Here is a 24420-nt window from a genome sequence, read left to right on the forward strand (position 1 = left end):
TTGAATTGACAACTCAACTGCTAATACTTGAGAATATTCTTTGGCTCCCCTTGTGTCGAATCAATAAATTTGGGTTGAATACTCTACCCTCAAAAACTGTTGTGATCCCCTATACTTGTGGGTTATCAGGGGGCTAGTGAGGGAGTCCTAGACTAGGGGGTCCTCGGGCTGCCGGCCTATCTCTTATGGGCCGGATAGGTGGGCTGCTGTATGATTAGCCATGTTGCCGAGCTATGAAGGTGACTCCATGTCCGCACAGGAAACCCACAAAGCCTTGGTGTGACCTCCAAGTCAAGATAAGAGAATCAGCATGTTTATTCCTTCATTGTAACCAACCATATGTAACCCTAGGACCCCTGGTGTCTATATAAACCAGAGGGTTTATTCCGTAGAGGCTAGAAGAACAACCATCATACTATTCTCCTAGGGTTTAGTTCATCTGATCTCATGGTAGATTGACTCTGTAATCATCCTATACACATAAATATTCAAGCAGGACGTAGCGTTTTACCTCTTCAAGAGGGCCCAAACCTGGGTAAACATCGTGTCCTTCGTCCCTTGTTCCCCATCGATCCATGATCCACGGCTCGGGACCCCCTACCCGAGATCTGCCGGTTCTGACACCAACAGCGCCTTCATAGCATATTGTGAACAACTCGGTACCTGGATCTGCTACTCATCCGCCGCTCACCCCAGGAGCAATGGACAAGCAGAGAGGGCCAATGTTGAGGTGTTCTGTGGGATATGTACCCGGACTTTTGACAGACTAAAAAACTGTGGTAGACGCTAGGTGAATGAAGTCATGTCAGTTCTTTGGTCGCTCAGAATGACGCTAAATCGAGCGACGGGAGAAACCCCCTTCATTCTGGTCTATGGAGCTAAAGCGGTACTCCACACAGAACTCTTGTACGGATCTCCTCGAGTTAGAGCTTATCATGAAGATGATCAAGAGCGAAGAAGACATGACGATGTCGATTTACTCGAGGAGGACCGATCCAGGGTAGCTGTACGCGCAGGTCGCTGTCAACTGGGATTGCATCCCTATCACAGCCGCAACATCTGTTCATGTGGATTCGGGGAAGGTGACCGTGTGGTACACTGGATTTAGTCCGGGAGAGCGCAAAGCAAGTTGACACCGAAATGGGAAGGTCCTTTAAGGGTGGTGAAAGTTACTAGATCGGGTGTTGTCCAGCTAGAAACCAAAGATGAAAATCATGTGCAAAATTCATGGAACATTAAAAACATGCAGAAGTACCATCTTCGCAAGTTCTACCCTTAGGACGCTAAGGGGATCTGTACCCTTTAGAATCTATCATCGCTACTGGATCCGCTCCACACGGCAACAACTAATGTACAAAGCAAATAAATAAGATCCAACATCTTGCTATGCCATGTAAATTTCCATGTCAAGTTGTAGTCATAAGTCATGATCTGCATCTGGTAGTTGCACATATGCTTGCATCATGCTGCATATTGCATACTTTATGCTCACAGCTAATGAACGTGTTGTGGACACACAACACGGTCAGAGTTTCTTTTTTGCTCTTCTATTGAAGCTTAAAGGCAGAAAAATCCTCCTTCACGGACGAGCCCGGGGAGCTACATGACAGTCCATGTTTACCTCTACGTCCGGCACCCGAGTACCAAACCAACTGAGATAAGTGATTCGTCTCTCGTTTGCTTTTTGAATTTTCTCTTTGTGTTCCGCCCACCCATGAAGAAGCATTTTTAGAATGTCCAACTAACATAGGCAGATGCATTGTTCGGATGACCTGCGACTCAGTGCAAGTTATGGCATTTCTAACTATGTGTGTGCAGGGAAACAACGCCTCCTATGGTCGCATTCTGGGTGGAATCCTAATGCACTATGGTTGATATGTTGTGCGCCCAAACACCTAATATAACTGTGAGATGGGTAAATTTCCAATAAAATATAATATTTGGGATTACCAATCAGCAAAAAGAAGGTGCCAGTGCTTTTGTAGTGACCTCGGAGGGGTCCCGGGTTGCTTTGGCATGCCCCACCTCATCAGTCATGTGTTGTACTTGACTTGACTCTCCCCCACTTGTTGTTTGCTTATCACAGTGTTAAAAAATGACATGAAGCTGGAGGTCTAATCAGAAGTAGAAAGGGCACACAAACGAGAAGTGTCATTCAAAGCAAGTGAAAGTGAATTAGAAAGCTTAATATTTATAAATAATATGGTGGATTCGCGTTTACATCTGGCCACACCAAACCACTGGACTAATGGCACCTCGTGCCTAGTTTTTCTTCATTATGCCCCCTTGTTTAATCCTTGCAAGTAACCGCCAAGGGAATTGACAACCCCCTTGTTTCCGCTGGGTGCAAGTATTTGCTTTTGTGTGTGCAGGTGCTGCTAACGAGGTTCTGTGTGGTTCTCCTACTGGATTGATAACCTTGGTTCTTAACTGAGGGAAATACTTATCTCTACTGTACTGCATCATCTTCTCCTCTTCGGGAAAATCCCAACGCCGCTCACAAGTAGCAATCAGTGCCCGGGTACCAGCCCTGTATCAACGTGCAAGGCGGGGACCGCTCGTGGCTACTATGGATGACCGCATGTGAGAAAAAGTTGTGCTTGCACCCATCCCATGAATGATTCCCGCGTACAGTCCAGCGTTCGTCATTCCGTGTAGCTGAAGAGAGACCGAAGGGATCATGAACGTTATCCCTAGGATGCAAGATTTCCAAGAGAGCCTCTATGATGCAGTAGAGAAGCTTCCCGGGACCTCACGGGCAAACGCTTTTCAAACCCTTTCCTGGACCGATCTTCCCGGAAGGATAATACACGAAGGCTGACCGCGCCCCATGGGGCACCATTAAAACCATGGTCATCGGCCCGTGGTACCCTGATTTCCACGCGACCGACAATTGTGGAGTCCGGACTGCCAAGTAATAAGTCTGTGAAGGTCTTGAGATCAACCTGAAGATTTACCCCAAGTGATTGGATGGGTTCCAAGTGAACTTAGCTCAAGGACAATAGTGTGAGGACTCTTGTGTCCTCTAATATTCGGCTCAGCCCCTCCAACTAGACGTAGAGGTGTGCCAACAACTCGAACTTGGTCTACAAATCGAATTGTTTTCGTCGAGCTTTCTAGTTATATTTCTTCACACCACTTACCATATTGTAATACACCTGTATTTCTAAGAACTTCCCGTGTCTCCCTTCTCTGTGATCAGATTGAAGACTTTCTTGACAACCATTATATTCCACCAAATGAAATATGTTTAGTTTCATATTCGGCCTTGTTATACCTCTGTCTAGCATGTTGTTACATTTGACTCAATCGATCTAACGTATATTTCCTCTAAGTCATTGTGTATGTTTAGATCTGCCTTTATTCAGTTATGCCTTAAAATTATTTGCTGTATTTTTCTTTGAAGAATTCGCTTTTGGAATAAATTGTTGAATCTCCCGTTCACCTCCCCTTGGTTGATATCAGGCCCCACACTTCTATAAAGATTGGAGTAGAATAAAATGAGGACTTGGTGTGGTAAGTAACCAGTTTTTAGTTTACATCGGGATGCAAGGGGGCTAACTTCAACCAAATACACCCGCGTAGTACTATATTGCACAGCTCTATGTTAATGCTATAATGCATGAGTGTGATGATTGAGTTCTTTATGACTAATGCGAATTTGAAAACCTTATGCACTTCCATTTCATCTTAAAATTGTTGGCTTCTTCGTTATCGAGCATTGCCCACTCTCTCCTCAAGACGTGGCGAATATTTCCCTAATACTCCCTTTGTCCCGTAATATAAGAGCGTTTTTGACACTACACTAGTGTAAAAAACGCCCTTATGTTATGGGACGGAGGGAGTACATATGAATCTTGTGGGAGGGCTTTCTCATGTTCTCCTACATTATCTTCCTGAAAACAACCGCCACCTACCTATCATGGCATTTTCATAGTCATTCCGAGATATATTGTGATGCAACTTCCATCATCATTGTTTTACATTACATGATTATATGTTTATTCTTCACATGTTATGCAATGTTTCTAGCTAGCAGTCTAGCTTCGTCTTGTCGTGGCATCTTCTTTAGCTTCTTACATGTATTGAGAAAGAGTTATGGATATATTCAGAAGTGAGCTGGTCATTCATGTATGGTGTTGCTCCTACCAAAGAAAAAGATCAAATAAAAGATTTACCACACAGGTGTAAAAACAGAATAAGAAAAATAGGACAAGAGAAGGAGCAACATCATTATCTTTTATTAGTGTACACTAAATTGCTTCAAAGTAGCGTTTATCTTCATGTTTTATATACTAGTGGGGACTCTATGGGCACGACAAGATCTAGGCCCCTAGGCGATCCAACGCCTAACAAAACAATATGATGCCACCAACTCATCGAACCTAAGGCGAGTGGCGGGGGGAGCAAAACAAACTGCACAGGATGATGGAAGCACACAAATTTCAGCCACATACACCCAATTATAAAATGCCACGCAAAAGAGTACGTTTTGGAGGCCAAGCTCCATGAAGGTCTTAATTTTGAAAATTTCAAAATCCAAACTTTTCAGTTTCAAAAAACTCAGGGAAAAATACACATGTATATAAGGATGTAATGTATATGTGTATAAATTTCATGATAAAAAATACTTTAAATTGCGAGCTGCACAAAAAATAATCATGGACTTTAAGTATTAACAATACATGTGCTAAAAAGCCATAGAATCGACTTTTTCTTTGTGTAGCTTTCATTTTAACATATTTCATCTTGAAAATTTAAACACATGTAGGTCTGTTATTTTTTTAAAAGTTTGCAAAATGTAAAGTATGAGTTTGAATTTTTCAAAATTAAGGCCTATATGGAGGTCGGCCTCCATTTAGCATTTTTGCACGCAAAAAGAATTCCTTGTGCTTGATAGTTCACAAAACAACTGTTCTACATCCTAGGAAACGCCTCTACATCCTAGAAAATGCCTCTGCCGTAGACTTGTGGACGCTTGCTTCACCTTTCTTTCTTTTTTCCTTCTCTAGACCATCCAAGAACAAATAGATCGGCTGTTCAATGTTACTAGCACTACGCGCCATATAGAGTGAACAAGCTATAGACACATCAACAACTCGTAAAAGTACCAAACTTCAAAGCTATGCTTGGCTTTAGCACTCACCAAAGCAGGCGGAGTGACACGCTGATAATCAAGCTACCGGGTTCTCAGTTAGCTGCTCAATGGGCTAATTACAGCATCTGGCATGTCGACCTCCGCTGCGGTCGGCGATTGCAGGAGCTAATGATAGCCCGCTTGATGCGGTAGTCTGTGTTCCCCCATTTATACATGACATCATAGGGTAGGTTGCAAACTGTCAGTTTTACTTCCTTACATATTGAATGTGCTGAACGTATCTGAATCTGATATGGTAAAATCATCACACCTCCATTTCTCAAGTTGCTGGTTGAGATGCATCTCACTTGTCTCGCACTCGTCATCATCATCAACTTCTGTAGGCTTCCACTCATCAAGCAGACTGGAAAGTCGGTTCACACAGTGGCACATGTCGGGCCTCTGGTTTTGCTCTCGTGCTGTGCAATGCCTGGCAAGATCAGCTACCTCCAGCAGGCTCTTCCAAGCCTCAGCACCGAGTTCTAGTGTAGGATCCACAAACTTTCTGAACTTTTCTTTGTCAAGCATATTTCTTCGGAAGATTGTTACAAGATGTGTTTCGTCATCAGGTAATGAGTCATCAAGTACTTTCCTTCCAGTGATCATCTCCATTAGTATGACGCCATATGCATAAACGTCAACTTTTGTAGTTACTTTCCCTGTAGCTGTAAACATATAAATTGCATGCTCATCACTACTACATGAAAACGGAAGACAAGAACTGGGGGGGTGCAAAAAAGGAGGGAAAGTACATTCAGATATAGGACATCTGTACCAAAATAGATGACATTCAGAAAGCGTGCAGTCAAATTACCTTTTGTCCACTAATCAATAAGAGATATTTAGGTTGGTTAGATAGAAACTATACCATGAGGTTACATGAAAAAATAATTTCATGACATGTTTTTACTTATTTTAAATTAATAACCCACCTGGTTTCTAGCAATCCAGGTGAAGACCAAAGAGGTTTTTACTATTTATCGTTCCATTTGTTATGGATGCAAACTTTCAAATCAAAAGGTTTTAGGCTTAGTGGAACTAAAAGTGAGTATATGAGGTGTGGTTTTAGTACTACTAGGCACGAGAAAAGGAAGGGGTTAGCCTTGATGGGCAAGTGGTACCTCAAAAGGACATCTTTCGATAATTGAGATCAATACTGCAGAAGGATAGAGATATCAATGAAGACGTGAGCCATCGAATCAAAGCCGGATGGATGAAGTGGTGCCAAGCTTTTGGCGTTCCCTATCACAAGAGAGTGCCACAAAAGCTAAAAGGCAGGTTCTATAGGATGGCCATTCGACCCGTAATGTTGTATGGCGCTGAATGTTGGCCGACTAAAAGGCAGCATGTTCATAAGTTAGGGATAGCGGAGATGCGCATGTTGAGGTGGATGTGTGACCACACAAGAAAGGATCGGGTCCAGAATGATGTATACGTGACAGAGTTTGGGTAACACCAATTGAAGAGAGGCTTGTCTAACATCGTCTGAGATGGTTTGGGCATATTCAGCGCAGACCCAAAAGCTCCAGTGCATAGCAGAGGGCTAAAGCATGTTGATAATGTCAAGAGAGGTCGGGGTAGACCAAACTTGACATGGAAGAAGTCCGTAAAGAGAGATCTCAAGGACTGGAATATCACCAAAGAACTAGTCATGGACATGGGTGCGTGAAAGTTAGCTATCTATGTGGTTGTTTGGATATGAAGTATTAGACGTGAGATCTTGGAAAACTGGTTTTTAGAGGATTTTTAGGAAAACCTGTTTTTGTTAGTTTTTTCTGTTAAGATCAGGCTATACAATACCTCGTTTGGATGGAAAAAGATAGGATAACACGTTTAGGCCTCCCGCTCCTCCCACAGGCATGACTCTCTCTGCTGATCACCTCATGCATGCTTCCAGCGTCCCCTTTCTCTGCATGCTGCATGCTGCATGACGAGGACGAGATTGTAGTATGCATACACCAGTACACTGGACGTAGTAGGAGCACAAAAATGGCTTCCATGTTGATGCTGCCCACAAGAACGAGCACGGGAGCATACGCCATGGTGCTGACCTGCTGGAAACCCTGCGAGGGTTGGACACGATGCCACGCAGCAGGCGGAAGCAGCAGCGGCAGCGACACCGGTGCACGGCAGGGTGGAGGCGTGGCCCAGCTGGGCACGGTGATGCCGAGCACGGGCATGGCGAACCAACTCTTGCAGTAGTTCGTTGTTGTCCACCGTCGCCTCGTCGATGCCAACAAGCTCAATCTTACCATTGCCATGGTGCCGGCGTTGGAACCGTGCCGCCGGTGCGGCCATTAGCATGTACGACGATGCCGGCGTTGGAACCGCGCCGCCGGCGCACGTGGCCACTAGCATGTACTACGAAGATGACGTGCGGAGCTCGGCGATGTTGGTCCATCGATCCAAATAGGTCGTACGTGGACGATACGACTCGAGTATACAGAGAACTCGTTTTTAGAAAAACGACTATGACTCGTTTTTCTAAAAGCTCATTTTTTTGGCTTGTAGAAAACTGGGTAGTACTTATCCATGGTTTAGTTAGATGATCCAAACATGGTTTTAGGCTTTTATAACTGAAATCGTGTTTATGCAAATCGGATTCTCTAGAATCTCACTATCCAAACAACCCCTATGTGACATGAGTTGAATTTGAGATTTTATGGGTTTCAGCTCTAGCCTACGCCAACTTGTTTGGGACTAAAGGCTTTGTGGTTGTTGTTGTTGTTGTTAGGGATACAGCTTGTATATATTGCATGGACCAAGGAGCGAATATATGCAACGGACCTACAAAGCAAGGAAATCTAGACCAATAGGAACACACACGTCAAATGATCAGTCTCCTCAAAAAGTTTCATAGTGAGCCATCGGCCATTCTTGCTATACTCCCCGCCATTGAGGATAGTCGTGTGGTACTTGCGCCAGCCAAGGTTCTTCGGTCCAGCCTTCGCCGCCGAGTGAAGCATTTCCTTGTACAGTGGGTTGGGGTTTCTGAAGATGATGCAACATGGGAGGCGTTGGATGAGCTCATTGCTCGTTTTCCCTCGTTTCAGCTTGAGGACGGGCTGTTTGTGCAGTGAGTGAGAGATGTTATGCAGGGTACCACATATGGTTGGAGGGGCCCAGCCCTGGCTGCACCACCCCCTGGGTCCAGCCCAAAGTGACTAGGATTCCTTTACTGCTACAAGTTATTTATTAGGTTCAGATTCATATTAGGTACAGCGTCCGTATTAGAATCTGTTCCAGAGTCCAGATTGTATTCCTTGAGTTGGCTTATAAGCCAAGCTATTCCTCATATATATTGGGCTTCTCCCACAATCAATAAAGCATCAGCATTCAGTGTATTACTATCTATTTAGGCCTGAAGTAAATTAGAGTTTCTTCTATCTCCCTGACAGTAGTGAAAACTTATGCCCAGAACAAACTAACCTCTTCTAATTTGGAAGATAAGGAAATAGCCATACTTCTGACATATCCACTTCCAACTTGAGTTTGGTATTTCACTCAAAGAAAAAACACATATCTGACTATTAAGACACCTAGATTACAGTTCTAAGTGGTAAGGCGCCCTGTAGGAAGTGCCAAGCATTAGTTTCCAGTGCAAAGTAACAATCCTAATTCCATAATTACATGGTGCTGACTAGCAAAGAGAACAGAATGTTATTCGAACAAAAAACAAGCAGAGAGTGATGTCACTCCCGAAAAAGAGTAACATGTATGTGATACAAGAAACTTGTGCAAGACAAATACAGATTGGTACTTGAGAATGAAAGATAAGCAATGAGAAATGCACATACTAGCGTATTCAGGCGCAAGGTATCCAAATGTCCCTGCCACCCTTGTCATCATTGATTTGTCAGTGTCATTAGCAAGCTTGACCAACCCAAAGTCTGATACCTTGGCTCTTAAATCCTGGTCCAGCAGTATATTGGAAGGCTTCAGATCCCTATGGATGAAAGTCTCCTGTGCCAAGCCATGCAAATATTCTATCCCTCTCGCAACATCCAAAGCTATTGTCATTCTCTGTGTCCATGTAAGAGGAGTATAACCACTCCGCTGAAGATCACATAGGTGCTCACGCAATGTTCCATCAGACATATACTCATAGACCAGGAGCCTCTCGTAGCCATGGGTACAGTACCCAAGTAGTCCAACCAAGTGTCGATGCCTTACTTTCGTAAGCACATCAATCTCAGCCATGAACTCTTGCTGCCCTTTAGTCCCCATAGTGCCACTGTCACACCTCTTCACAGCAACCAACCTCCCATTGAGGTTCCCCTTGAAGACCACCCCAAACCCCCCTTTACCTAAAATAAAGTCCTCATTAAAGTTGTCTGTGGCCTTTAGCAGCACTTCAATAGGCAATTGCATTCCGTGGGACTCAAACAGATGAGTAATGTTTGCACTACCAGCACTCACCTGGCTGTAATCAGCTGGAACTGCAGTATTTCCATTGACACTCCAATTTGTTTCAACCACCTGAATTTTCATCATCTCAGATTCATCAGCAGACTCCTTTGATGAGACTGGCCTGAACTTCTCTGCATTCTTCTTCCTCAGATGATGTACAAAAAGCCCAACAATGATAACAAGAAGAACCACAGCTACAAGAATTCCAATAATCATGCCAGCATCCGACTTCCATTTCAGTGCACCTGCAGAAACACTCTGGGAACCACTATCTGATTTCCCAAACTGGTTTCCGTTGGCCAGTACCTTGACTGAAGGCTTAAACTTGGGCAGTTCACCATCGAGGCTATTATTTGAGACAATGAAAATTTTCAGGTTTGACATTGTCGTCAGAGTATCCGGTATCACCCCAGTGAGGTGATTATTTGAGAGATCTAGCTTTCCAACACTAGTCAGGTTTGCAATAGCCGGCGATATCGTCCCTGACAAACCACGATTGTGCAAATCAAAAATGCTAACATCCCCATTTGAGCATACAATACCAATCCAATTACCACATGGTGTGTTCCCATTCCACGTTTCCGCAAGTTCAGCTGGGTATCCAAACCCTGCGGCCACCGAAAGCAGAGTTGTAACCAGCGGATCACATGGCCCAGGCCTTGACTGACAGAACCTGCTCACGGTGTCAGCAGCGAGGTCTACATTTACACCACGAAAATCAGGCATCGGCCCCTGAAAAAGATTATTAGTCAGTGACACATTACGCAGTGTCTTGATCTCATAGAGTGAGGCTGGCACCACACCAGTAAGCCTATTGTCCCTGACATTGAACGCCTCTAGCTGTGAGTTGCTAAAATCCGGGATTGGGCCCGTGAATTTATTAGACTGGATCCACAGCAGCCTTAGGTTCTTCATTGCAGCAACAACAGCAATAGACCCTGACAGCTTCCCATCCGAAATCTGGTTGTTCAGCTGCAGACTCTCTAGGGCAATCAGCTCAGCCAGCCCGGCCGGGAGTCCACCAGTGAGGTTATTATATGACAGCCGCAGAGACCTCAACGATGAAAGGTTGGCGAGAACTGCCGGGAAGGCACCCGCGATGGAGGCATTGGAGGCGGAGAAGGTTTCGAGTAAGGAGGAGCCGACAATGGCGTCAGGGACGGACCACGGCTTGAGTGGCAGGTCCTCCAGGCTGAGGTATTGCAGGGAGGGCAGGTCTTTGAGGAAGTCACTTGGGAGGGAGGTAAACCCATTGCCGTCGAGCACAAGGCGGGTGAGGTCGGTGCAGCCGGCGAGCGATGGGAAGTCGCCGTGTAGTGCGTTGCCCTGGAGATGCAACTCCTTGAGCGCAGTGAGGGAGGACAGGGAGGTGGGCAGGGTCCCGGTGAGACCCATGTCCCCGAGGTCGATGGAGGTGACCCGGCCCGAGCCGCCGCGCTCGCAGGTGATGCCCTCGAAGACGCAGACGTCGCCGCCGGCGCCCCAGGACGAGGGCGGGCTGGACAACAACTTGGCGAGCCCAAAGATGACGTCCTCATCGGCAGATTTCGCGGCGGCGGCGAGGGAGGAGACGAGGAGGACGACGAGAAGGATGAGGTGCGAATCCCTCCCCATGGCGGGATGGATTGTATGGTATTTTTGGCGACGAGGTGCTCCGTCCGCGTGCTTCTGCTTTCCTCTCTCCTCTTCCCTTCCTCTCTCGCTCTCTACCTTAGATCTCTCTAGCAGTTATTTTTTTGGGGTGGCCTGCTCGACCACCGTTGGATCCGTCCGGTGTTCGCTGTTTATATTGCAATCGATGTATATATTTTTTCTACTCGCTGGCAGCGTTTGCACATGGAGTACTACCTCTGTCTTGGTCTATTGATCCATTTATATTTTGTGACAAAATTTGATTATAAATTTAACTGGAAAAGTTATATCGTTCGATTCGTATTTGAGTGTAGTTTACAATGATACTAATTTCTATGATATGCATTAACATTTTATTAATTAAATCCATGATTAAAATTTGACACAAAATAATAAGGGGGCGAATAAACCAGGACGGGGGTAGTATATTTTTCTCGCAGCACTACACTACTCTGATGCGGACATCATCCCCATGAACCCTACACCAACACATCAAGCACCACATGGACCTATGACAAAAGCTCGAGCACACGCCATTGAAACCGAGGTGAACTCACTCTTGCTTGAGATAGATATGAACATGAATGGAACTTGGTTACTATCTCACCAAAATATGCTATGTGTCATTAAGTACGAAGACCAACGCCATCAAGCAGCTAAGAGACACCCCAAAGGAGGAAGGGAAGCACCCCAAGGCCACGAGGAAGAAGAAGGAGCTCAAGAAGGTGAAGACTGCACCTCCCAGGTGACCCTGTGTAACACCCCGGATGTAACTTTCCATATTTGTAACTCCAACTCTTGCCATTTTCGGCCATGTGTTATGATATTCCCTTCGTGGTCGGGTTTTGTCTTTCGTTTTGCATTTTGTTCTTGTCATGCATCTCATATCATGTCATCATGTGCATTGCATTTGCATACGTGTTCGTCTCATGCATCCGAGCATTTTCCCCATTGTCCGTTTTGCAATCCGGCACTCCCATCTTGTCGTGGAACTGTCACGGCAGATGTCCTTGAGCTAGGACTTAGTCGTGGAGCCATCGCAGATAGGAAGCTTGAAGGGGTTAATGTGGGACAAGGAACACAAGGGTTTATACTGGTTCGGCCCCTTACGGTGAAGGTAAAAGCCTACGTCCAGTTTGAGGTGGTATTGATTAGGGTTACGATCACCAGGGAGCTAAACTGCTATGCCCGGCTCTCGATCAGATTGTTCTTGTTCCTAAACCGCTGCCGGGTCGTCCCTTTATATAGGGAGGCTGACGCCCAGCAGCTCTCAGAGTCCCGGCCGGCTCATAAGAGTGTCCGGCTCGGACTCTCAACTATGCTTGCCTTACACTACAAGTTCTACCATAATAATGATTGTAACTACGGGCCTTAAGCCATATCCGGGTCTTAAGCCCATCTTTGGCCCACCGTCTTCAAGATAGGCGCCGGGCTTCTGGTAATGACCATATGAGTAACCCGGCCCCTCCTGGCGGGTGACTCTAAGGTCTATATCCTCAACATTAGGCCCCAGATTGATTTGAGCCGGCTCATGTCAATCTTCAATTCTTTCGACAGAAAAAATCTCCGGCTTACCATTTGTGTGAAGGCCATAACCCGGCGTGACGTCATCCTCTGGACTCCGGATAATCCGCCGTGACGTCATCTTCCATTAAGCCCGTTGTTTACTCCACCAGATCCGCAACGGATCTTTGCATTTACTGTCATCCCGAAAATTGAGGCGTTTCGTGAGGAGATAACCACGCCGTGGACTCCTTGATCCTCACGCCCACTCATGAGCTTGCCTTATAAATAGGCCGGCCCGACGGGCCTCCAGCCACCTCTCTCTCCTTCGTCTTCTTCCTCGCGCCACTGCTCCCCTGCCCGAGCTCTGCTGCTGTCACCGCCGCGGGTCTCCTTGTCGTCATCAACTCAGGCCGCTGCATCACCCTGATCTGACCAGAGATACGCGACGACTTCCGCGACTCACCAGCCTCTGTAAGCTTCTTCTGCCCTGCTAGAACAGATCTGTGGTAGGGTTCGAGTAGTTCATCCGTGTTCTTCGCCATCGCCCGCAAGTTCTTCAGTAGTTTCATTTTTACTGCTCCCTTTTGATCTTAGCCCGTATGGAACCACTGCGGTAGATGTTTTAGCACCCATTTCCAACACAAGTAGACTTCTTTTCACTGCATAAAGACCTCATTCGAGCTCAAGAACTCCCCTGCGTCTGTATTTTAGGTCTAGAAAATTTTCTTTTACCCGACCATTTTGATCCAAATTTTTTACTGCGATGTGTGAAACCTGTTTTACCACACTTAGTAAAAAATTGCAATCATTGAATCTCGGCGGTTTTCAGTTCCGGTTTAAAGAAACCACGCGCCGTAGAACCTTCCGGCTTAAAGAAAATCATGCGCCACAAAAATTTCCGGCTTAGCTGTGATAAGGCCTGTAGATAATCAAATTATTCTCAATCCCTCGGCGGCTTAAATAGCCCGATGCACTTAAGTGTATACCATTAGTCCCCTTGTAAGCCGCCACCTTGATATCGAACTGTAGATTGCTTCCGGCTCATAATTAACCCGGACGTTTTTCCTTTTATCATAGACTGCCGGCTTTCACCATGCCTCCCAAAGCTCCCAAAGCCTCCATTACTTGCAACTGGATGAGGTCCAATGTCACCAACGAGACCCTAGCGGATTTTGTTAAGTCTGGATATCTGCCCAAGAAGGACATCATGTCCTACCGTGCCCCTGACCCGTCAGAAGAGAGACCACAGCCAAAGGATGGGGAGGTAGTGATTTTTGCGGATCACATGAGCCGGGGCTTCGCACCGCCCGGCTCAAAGTTTTTTAGAGATGTTCTAAACTTCTTCGATTTGCGGCCTCAAGATATAGGACCCAACTCAGTGTCCAACATCTGCAATTTCCAAGTCTTCTGCGAGGTTTACCTTGGAGAAGAACCTAGTCTGCTGCTCTTCAGAGAGCTTTTTTACTTGAACCGTCAGAATGAGTGCGCCAATGGGCCAAGTCTGGAATTAGGTGGCATCTCCATCCAGCGGCATAGGGACTGCCTTTTCCCTTACGCAGAGCCGCCCAGCCACCCCAAGGACTGGAACCTGACGTGGTTTTACTGCCAAGACACGTCGCCGGCTGACGAGAGTCCATTGCCCGGCTTTCACCCCTCGCGTCTGGAGCCGACTCACCCACTGTCAGACAAGCTGACCCAAGCGGAGCGCCAACCTCTGCTCCCCACCATCAACAAGATCAAGGCTCTCCTGGGCAATGGTCTGAATGGAATCGATCTGGTCCGGGTCTGGATATCATGGCGGGTGATCCCATTGAGCCGCCGCCCCGGCTTAATGTGCGAGTACAAAGGACGAAAGGACGACCCTCAGAGACACAGCCGCAACGATCTTCCTGAAGACGTTGCAGAGGAGATGACCAAGGCTCTCTTGAACGAGAGCCTGGCAGACTGCGGAAGGACCGGGTTAGCCCCCTTCTGCAAGACCAACCCAGCCCCAGCGGTAAGCCGCTGATCCGAACATCTTATCTGTACATGACTTTCATCAGAATTGCTTTAAGAAAACCTCATTGCATTTTTCAGGCTGATGATAAGTTCTGGCGGGTCAAATACGACCATGAGGCGGCCAAGAAGGCCAGGAAGGCGAAGAAAGCCGCCAAGAAAACCGCCCCTCGCAAGAAAGGAAGCAGGCCTACTGCTTCAGAGCTGATGCAATTAAGCGACAGCTCCGAGTCAGAGGTAACCTCTGAGCCTTTAAGTCCTTGCTGTATTTGTTGTTTGTTGCTGTCCGCCTTATCAATACTTGCTCATTGACAGGATGACACCGGCGCAAGTAACCCGGTGGTTGAAGAGGTAATGTCACTTTCCTCCGACTCGGAGCCCTTGCCAAAGCTGAAAGTCCGAAGGGTAACCCGGAAAGTAAGCTTTTCACATCCTTTAGCTTATCAAGATCCTCAATTTATTTTGAAGCGACAGGTTCATGAGAGCCGGCGTCACACCCGGACCAGCAAGGACACCGATCTCTCCTCCGGGTTACCTGACGCATCAAGGAAGCGCCGAACTGAGGTTATTTCCCACTTGTACCCTTTTCATCCATTGGCGGGTGTTATACGTCAGCCACTCAATTCTTCTGACTCAAATTATCAGGAGACCTCCCCCTCTTCGGGCGACTCTATGCAGTCGAGTCTTCTGGCTTTCAAGACCGCGCCCGGGTAATGACAACCATCTCATATTATACTTGCCTGTACTTACCCTTTTTGTGCTTAACGTTTCTGTCCTTTCAGTGCCCAGGCAAAGCTCACTAAGAGAGCGAAGAAGACCAAGTCAGCAGGAGTGCCGGATTTACCTGAACCGGAGGTGACGGCTCAAGAACCGCCAGCTGCCTCCGCCCCCGAAGCCACCATTCCAACCAACAAGGCACCTGAGGCCGCTGCCCCAACTACCAAGGCAACTACAGAAGCTTCTATTAACCCGGAGGCCTCCAGCTCGGCTCCACCAGTAGACGACCCGGACGTGGTAATCACCTGGACGGAGTTCGTTGAGCCGGGGAGACCTACCGTGCTGGCCAAGTGCTCCGCTAAGGGGGAGTTGTTGCAGCCCCACCGGGTGAACCTGGACCTCTCCGACTACACCAACCTGAGCATTAGAGAGCTCGTCTCTGGCTACATCAGCCAAGTGCACAAGAGCCGAGACGCAGAGGTCGCCATGGTGAACCAGATCCAGCAAAAATCTGAGGTATCATTCTGCTGTCCTCTTACTTACTGCATAGTTACCTTTACCATGCTAGCCCCCAAGTCAACGACTTATGATTGAATATGTTGTAGACTTAGGTTCCGGCTTACTCCATTGAGCCGGTAGTTTGTAGATAGATACGTTCAATATGCATTAGCCCCCAAGTGCCAAGTGTCTTTGCTTGGAAAATGCTTGGGACTTATATAGTAACTGTTCATGCCATAACCCGGAAACTTATACAGGCTGCTGGCAAGAAACTTGAGGCTGACCTTGCTGATGTCAAGAGCCGGCTGAAGATGCAAGAGATGGAGACCCGGAAGGCAAACGCCAAGTTCGTGTCCAGCATCGCCGCGCAAGAGAAGCTGAAGACAAAATTCGACGCTGAGCGGAAGGCATGGGCCGAAGAAAAGGCCGCATTGGTGACCCGGGCTGAACAGGCGGAGAAGACTCTCTCCGAGAAGACCGCCGAGCTCTCCGGCCTAAAGCGCCAGGTTTCCCAGATGGTGGCCGCCATCTTCGGTAAGTCGCCTCACCGGCTTTCATCAAGTTTAAAATGTTTATATCTCATAATTCATCCTTGTCGCCGGCTTATCTGATTATGTTAAACAGGTCCCAGAAGTGCCAACCTCAACCAGAGCGTGGTCACCAAGCTGAAGGCCGTGTATACCCTGGTGGAGCAGCTCTACACCGGGTCACAGCGTGCCTTAGCTGTGGTGGCCTTATCCAACGAGGTGCCGACTCACTTGGCAGAAGTCCTTCGCCGGCTCGCTGTACTGCCTCAACGGTTTCAAGAGCTGCGACGGGCCTCTGCAAGAGCCGGAGCAATTGCCGCGCTGAGCCGGGCCAAGGCATTTCTGCCGGAGTTAGACCCGGCGGACATCGCCCTTGGCTATCCAAGCCTGAAGGAAGACGGCTCAGCTTTCGATCAGAAGGACTTCGCAGCTTGCGTGAAGGCTGTACGCCCGGTGGCCACCCTTATCGGGAACGACACAGATCTGACCAAGTACCAGCCGGGTTACAATGCGGAGAATGAGAGGATTCCAACCCCTCGCTATGAAGCCCTCAACTTGATCCCGCCGGCTCGTCAGCACACTTTCGCCCCGGAGATTGACCCGGCCGGGTTAATTGACGAGGAAGCCCAATTCGAAGCTCTCAGCGGCATCGACTGGAAGTCATCAACCTTCCAGGTCTTGGGATCAGCCGGAGGAGAAGATAGGAACGAGCCGGAGACTTCAACTCAGCAAGCGTCGTAACTCGGCTGGCGGTTTACCAAACAATGCTCCACCCTTTTAGACTTGATGAGTTTTGTAATAGAGTAGGTGCAACAGTTTATCTCTGCCGTGCCATCGTGCACGTATTGAATGCTAAAGTCTTTTGAAGTTGTCTCTTTGATGCTTCTCCGGGTCATAATCAATCCTTTGTTTTTCTTAACCTCGAAAGAGGTGCCCTTAATTATCCTACGTAGAAGGGCAAATCACAAGTCTCGAGGCGGCTTACCGCCCTGAGAATCAGAAGTTTTAAATAACCCAGAATATGAATCAAAAAGAACTTGTCTTCAATGATATCCTGAATACAGCCGTAAAAACATACTTAACGGCCTGCAAGCATACTTCCGGTTTAGATAACCCGGATAAGAGGGTTGGTACCGCAACTCCGGTTTATCTGTCTTATAACACCCATTGCGTTCAGCCATACTGTAAGCCAAAGTTAAGCCGGCAAAATGAGACCTGGCCGTACATACTTGGAAATAATCAGACGGAACTTTGCTATAAGGCAGAGGAACTTAGGGGCTTCCGGTTCGAATACGACCAGAGACCCGGCCCAAAGGGGTTAAGCTAAGATTCGGATACGATCATATAGCCCCCAGTGGGTGTGGCGATGCCAATCAAGAGGGTACCGACAGCTATGTTCTCTTTGGTTCGAATACGACCCATGTTTGACAGGAAGCCCCCAAATGACTTTAAGAATTGTTTAACGACGCTGATTCGAATACGATCCACGTCGGTTCTCAAAGGGTTTAAACTAAGATTCAAATATGATCAAAGAAAACTCCTTAATGAGCTCGGCACTTTGCCAATCAAATGGGTATCGACAGCTATGTTCTCTTTGGTTCGAATACGACCCATGTTTGAACAGGAAGCCCCCAAGTGACCTTACTGCCTACGGCTAGATTTGAATACGATCATAAGCCGGATCCTCCTTCAAGTTATCATGTAATCTTGCAAGGAAACAACACGTGCACATATGGAGGAGAAAAAAGGACAGAGGTCCTGCTTTATTGCTTATCATAATATATACATGGCTGAGAGAAATATGTACATTATGAGAGCCGGTAGCTCAAGTGTAGTAAGGCCGAAGCTGAGCTATGTTCCACGGCCGACGGGTTTCTTCCTCTGACTTACGTGAATCTTTGTGCTCCCGAATGTCAATGAGGTAATATGACCCGTTGTGCAAGTTCTTGCTGACCACAAAGGGCCCTTCCCAAGGCGGGGATAGCTTGTGTGCATCTGTTTGATCCTGGATGAGCCGGAGCACGAGATCGCCTTCCTGGAAGACCCGGGATTTAACCCGGCGGCTATGATAACGGCGCAGGTCTTGTTGGTAAATCGCTGAACGGGCTGCCGCCACATCACGTTGTTCGTCCAACAAGTCAAGAGCATTTTGGCGCGTCTGTTCATTATCCGCCTCAACATAAGCTGCCACTCGAGTTGAGTCATGACGGATGTCACTGGGGAGGACTGCTTCTGCCCCATAAACCATGAAGAAAGGCGTAAAACCTGTAGACCTGTTAGGTGTAGTGTTGATGCTCCATAACACGGAGGGCAACTCCTCCACCCAACAACCCGGCGTCCGTTGCAAAGGGACCAAAAGCCGGGGCTTGATACCCTTCAGAATCTCCTAATTAGCTCTCTCAGCTTGACCATTGGATTGAGGATGAGCCACTGAGGAAACATCAAGTCGGATATGCTCTCGTTGACAAAACTCCTCCATGGCGCCTTTGGAGAGATTGGTGCCATTGTCAGTTATAATGCTGTGTGAAAAACCAAAGCGAAAGATCACCTTTTCATAAACTGAACCGCCGTGGCTGCATCACACTTGCTAACAGGCTCCGCTTCAACCCACTTGGTAAACTTGTCAACTGCCACCAAAAGGTGGGTCTTCTTATCCTTGGACCTTTTGAAAGGCCCAACCATATCCAGCCCCCAGACCGCAAAGGGCCAAGTAATTGGGATCATCCTCAGCTCTTGAGCCGGTACATGAGCCCGTCGCGAGAACCTTTGGCAACCATCACACTTACTGACCAAGTCCTCTGCATCGGCATGAGCCGTCAACCAATAAAAACCATGACGAAAAGCCTTGGCCACAAGGGACTTTGAGCCGGCGTGATGGCCACAATCCCCTTCATGAATCTCACGCAAGATGTCTTGCCCTTCCTCAGGGGAAACACAACGCTGAAACGCCCCTGTAACACTGCGATGATGCAACTCGCCATCGATAACAATCATTGACTTAGCCCGCCGGGTTATTTGCCTGGCCAAAGTTTCATCCTCAGGCAACTCGCCCCGGGTCATATAAGCCAAATACGGCATTTTCCAGTCTGGTATGATATGGAGAGCCGCCACCAGTCGTGCCTCCGGGTCAGGGACAGCCAAATCTTCCTCTGTAGGCAACTTAACAGAAGGATTATACAGGACATCCAGGAAAGTATTAGGCGGCACCGGCTTTCGCTGAGAGCCTAGCCGGCTTAAAGCATCAGCCGCCTCGTTCTTCCTGCGATCAATGTGCTCTACCTGGTAGCCCTGAAAGTGCCCTGCAATGGCATCAACTTCACGGCGATAAGCCGCCATGAGAGGGTCCTTAGAGTCCCACTTGCCTGATACTTGTTGGGCCACCAAGTCTGAGTCACCGAAACACCTCACCCGGCTCAAGCTCATCTCCTTAGCCATCCGAAGGCCGTGGAGCAAGGCCTCGTACTCAGCCGCATTGTTAGTGCAAGGAAACATCAATTGTAGCACATAATGGAACTTGTCACCCTTAGGGGAAGCCAATACAACTCCAGCCCCCGAGCCCTCCAACTGCCTGGACCCATCGAAGTGAATAGTCCAATATGTGTTATCCGGCTTTTGCTCGGGCACTTGTGACTCTGTCCAATCATTGATGAAATCCACCAGAGCCTGAGATTTAACAGCAGTGCGTGGCACATACTTGAGACCATGAGGTCCAAGCTCTATAGCCCACTTCGCCACTCTCCCTGTGGCCTCTCTGTTTTGAATGATATCACCAAGAGGGGAAGAACTGACCACAGTGATGGGATGACCCTGAAAATAATGCTTAAGTTTCCGGCTTGCCATGAACACACCGTAAACAAGCTTCTGCCAATGCGGATACCGCTGCTTGGACTCGATGAGCACTTCGCTGACATAATAAACCGGCCGTTGAACCGGATGCTCCTTACCCTCTTCCTTGCGCTCCACCACCACGGCCACACTGACGGCTCGTGCGTTAGCAGCCACATACAACAATAAGGGCTCCTTATCAACCGGAGCAGCAAGGACTGGGGGCTCTGCCAGCTGCTTCTTCAAATCCTCAAAGGCAGTATTAGCTGCATCATTCCAGACAAAGTTATCAGTTTTCTTCATCAACTGATATAATGGCATGGCCTTCTCACCCAAACGGCTTATAAACCGGCTTAAAGCAGCAATGCAACCCGCCAAACGCTGAACATCATTTATACACGCCGGTTTAGCTAGGGAGGTGATGGCCTTGATCTTCTCCGGGTTAGCTTCAATGCCTCTGTCAGAAACCAAGAAACCCAAGAGTTTGCCTGCAGGAACACCAAAAACACACTTGGCCGGGTTAAGCATCATCTTGTAGACCCGGAGATTATCAAAGGTTTCCCTTAAATCATCTATCAAGGTTTCCTCCTTTATGGACTTAACCACAATATCGTCCACATAAGCGTGAACATTGCGCCTGATCTGTTTATGAAGACAGTTCTGTACACAACGCTGGTAAGTCGCCTGTGCACACTTGAGTCCAAAGGGCATAGACACATAGCAGAAGGCTCCAAAGGGAGTGATGAACGCCGTCTTCTCCTGGTCCTTGACTGCCATCTTAATCTGATGATACCCGGAATAAGCATCCAAGAAACTTAAGCGCGCACAACCTGCCGTAGCATCAATAATTTGATCAATACGGGGAAGGGCAAAAGGATCAGCCGGACACGCCTTGTTTAAGTCCGTGTAGTCCACACACATCCGCCAAGTACCGTTCTTCTTGAGCACGAGCACCAGGTTAGCTAACCACTCTGGGTGAAAGACTTCAACGATAAACCTGGCCGCCAAGAGCCGGGCCACCTCTTCACCAATAGCTTTCCGCCTCTCTTCATTAAACCGCCGAAGGAACTGCCTGACCGGCTTAAATTTCGGATCAACATTGAGAGTGTGCTCAGCGAGTTCTCTAGGTACACCTGGCATGTCAGAAGGTTTCCATGCGAAGATGTCCCTATTCTCACGGATGAACTCGATGAGCGCGCTTTCCTATTTCGGATCCAGATTGGCACTGATGCTGAACTGCTAAGATGAATCTCCTGGAACGAAATCAACAAGTTTAGTCTCATCAGCCGACTTAAATTTCATCGCCAGCTCATGCTCCGTAGTCGGCTTTTTCAGAGAGGTCATATCTGTTGGGTCAACATTGTCCTTGTAAAACTTGAACTCCTCTGTGGCACAAACAGATTCTGCATAAGCTGCATCGCCTTCCTCACATTCCAAGGCCACCTTCCGGCTGCCGTGAACCGTGATGGTCCCATTATGACCCGGCATCTTGAGCTGTAAGTAAACATAACACGGCCGTGCCATGAATTTGGCGTAAGCCGGCCGCCCAAAAATAGCGTGGTACGGGCTTCTTATCTTGACCACCGCAAAGGTCAATTTTTCCACCCTGTAGTTGTTTTCATCTCCGAAGGCCACTTCCAACTCGATCTTGCCGACCGGATAAGCCGACTTACCAGGTACCACACCATGGAAGATAGTGTTTGACTGGATGAGGTTCTTATCAACCAATCCCATACGGCGAAAAGTCTCATAATAGAGGATGTTGATGCTGCTGCCTCCGTCCATGAGCACCTTAGTGAACTTATATCCTCCCACTTGAGGAGCCACCACTAGGGCCAAGTGGCCCGGGTTATCCACCCGGGGAGGGTGATCCTCCCTACTCCACACTATAGGCTGCTCAGACCACCGCAAGTAGTGTGGAACCGCCGGCTCTACAGCACTCACAACCCTCTTATGAAGCTTCTGATCTCGCTTACACAAGCTGGTGGTAAACACATGGTACTGTCCACCGCTAAGCTGCTTCGGGTTGGTCTGATAACCCCCCTGCTGCTGTTGATGACCCTGGCCAGACTGTTGATTGAAGCCCCCTTGACCGTTCTGAGGATTAGAATTTGAGCCGCCACCCGGGCCATGAAAACCGCCGGCGCCTGAGCCGCCCGGGCCATTGTAATTCTTAAAGGCCTTCATGATTGCACAGTCCTTCCATAGATGAGTCGCTGGCTTCTCTCTAGAGCCGTGCCTTGGACAAGGCTCATTCAACAGCTACTCCAGCGTCGGGCCTGACCCGCCGCCTCGGGGAGGGGGTCTCCCCTTACGTCGCTGGTTATTCCCTTGTGAGCTGGCGTTGGCTACAAACTCTAGGCTGCCATCTGCCTTGCGCTTGCCTCCTCCTTGGCTCCCCGGGTTATGCTGAGGACCCTTGCCATTGCCATTCTTCTTTCCCTTCCCTGTCCTTTCATCATCTGAAGGGGGATCCTTGGTACCATCAGAATCGGCGTACTTGACAAGAGCCGCCATTAGTGTACCCATATCACTGCAGTCGCGCTTAAGCCGCCCAAGTTTCATCTTCAGGGGCACAAAACGACAATTCTGCTCCAGCATTAAAACTGCTGAGCCGGCATCCATCTTGTCTGACGAGTGTATGATCTCCTTAACCCGGCGAACCCAATGTGTCGTAGACTCACCCTCCTGCTGCTTATAGTTAGTCAAATCCACAATTGACATAGACTGCCTACAGGTATCTTTGAAGTTTTGGATGAAACGGGCTTTCAGCTCAGCCCAAGACCCAATGGAATTTGGTGGCAGCCCTTTTAACCAAGTGCGGGCGGTTCCATCCAACATCATGGTGAAGTACTTGGCCATTGCCGCCTCACTGACCTCCAGCAGCTCCATGGCCATCTCGTAACTCTCAATCCAGGCTGCGGGTTGTAAGTCAGCTGTGTAATTAGGCACCTTCCTAGGGCCTTTGAAGTCCTTAGGCAGACGTTCATTACGGATAGCTGGCACTAAACAAGGGACACCCCCGGTCATGGTAGGGATACCCACGTCGACGTAAGTCGTCGGATAAGCCGGGGGGGTCTGGTAAGCCGTCAATTGAGGCATTTGCTCCGCCTCTTGCTGCGCTCTGTCCTGGTCTGCTGCGTGAAAGGCTCCATTATGAGCCGGGCCATGGCCAGGAGGCGGGTCATGGCGTCGGACGTTACTTGAGCCGGTCGCTGAGACCATGTGTCTGCTATAACTCGGGCTCTGGCCTGGACGAGGGGTTGAGTGGATCCTGTCCCGGCTGTAGGAGTACGCCTCTTGTTGCGCCAGTGCTGTCTGAAGGAGTTCCCTGACCCGGCGGGTTTCAATAGCCGTCGGAGAGTCCCCGTCAACTGGGAGAGCCGCCAGCCGTGCTGCCGCAGTGACCATGTTCTCCAGTGGGTTATTATAATGACCGGGGGGTATTGGCACGTACTGAGGCGGGGCAGGGGGCACCTGGGGAGGCCCCATCACTCGTGGCTGAATAGGGGTTCCAGACCCGGGCACTATGACCCCTGGCGGGTTACTAGACCCTGCACCTGGCGTGTTGAAGAGGTTGCGTGGATCGTAAACCGGAGGGAGTCGAGATTGGGTCTTTTGATGCCTCCTTCTCATGACCTCATTGGATGCGTTCTGATCCATCGTGAGTTGGAAGGACTGCGCCTGGATCAGCTGAGTTTGGGCATCAAGAGCCGCCCTCTCTGCAGCCATCCTGATCCCTTCCGCTGCAAGCTCCTCCTTAGCTTTCACTAGATCCAATTTTAACTGTGCCACCTCCGCATCATGCTGAGCTTGATCCGTCGGGTCAATCGTGGCGGTTAACAGGGCCGTCATCTTGTCCGTGAGGTCCATCAGCACCTGAGCCGGAGAAGGCACCGGGTTTCCCGCTCCAGCAGCGGGGTTCTGAACAGGCTGCGCGCCAGCCATAAAGACTCCAACCTGACTTGGCGGCTCAAACGGGTCCGGAATACTATCACCATCGGAACAACCCATGAGCCTGCCTTCTTGAAGTTGATACAACGAGTTTGACTCACCGGTGGCCGACTCGCCGTCAGAGCCGGCGGCCGCCTCATCACCGGACCCAGATGGATCAGCGGGCCCTCCATGGATACATCCCACAAAAGCGCGCCTTAAGGCAGGCCGGGCCCGGGC

At 48.5% G+C, this 24420-nt stretch overlaps 1 protein-coding gene across 2 annotated transcripts; it reads right to left on the minus strand.

Annotated features, from left to right (window-relative positions):
- Positions 1-4982: 4982 nt before the first annotated feature.
- On the minus strand, positions 4983-11306 carry LOC109774639 (receptor protein kinase WSS1). 2 transcript variants are annotated; one of them, XM_073496522.1, is made up of 4 exons: positions 8935-11300; positions 8567-8640; positions 7962-8202; positions 5086-5802 (listed from the first exon to the last, which is right to left on the minus strand). In XM_073496522.1, exons 1-4 carry the CDS (start codon positions 11159-11161, stop codon positions 5354-5356), a joined length of 2991 nt encoding a protein of 996 aa, XP_073352623.1. In that variant the 5' UTR covers positions 11162-11300; the 3' UTR covers positions 5086-5353. The 2 variants fall into 2 exon arrangements, with proteins under 2 accessions (XP_020188972.1, XP_073352623.1); XM_020333383.4 differs by lacking the exons at positions 7962-8202; positions 8567-8640 and having other exon boundaries at positions 4983-5802; positions 8935-11306.
- Positions 11307-24420: the final 13114 nt, after the last annotated feature.

Source organism: Aegilops tauschii, chromosome 4 (genome assembly GCF_002575655.3).
Source record: "Aegilops tauschii subsp. strangulata cultivar AL8/78 chromosome 4, Aet v6.0, whole genome shotgun sequence".
NCBI classification, from domain to species: domain Eukaryota; kingdom Viridiplantae; phylum Streptophyta; class Magnoliopsida; order Poales; family Poaceae; genus Aegilops; species Aegilops tauschii.

What these genes read in the sequence shown, in the direction of transcription:
- LOC109774639 (XM_073496522.1), bottom strand. Translation starts at nt 11,161, where the DNA reads ATGGGGAGGGATTCGCACCTCATCCTTCTCGTCGTCCTCCTCGTCTCC. An exon ending in CCTTGCGCCTGAATACGCTA is followed by an intron (nt 8,641 to 8,934) that starts GTATGTGCATTT and finishes TTTTTCTTTGAG; the next exon opens with TGAAATACCAAACTCAAGTT. An exon ending in GGAGACTGATCATTTGACGT is followed by an intron (nt 5,803 to 7,961) that starts GTGTGTTCCTAT and finishes ATATGTTTACAG; the next exon opens with CTACAGGGAAAGTAACTACA.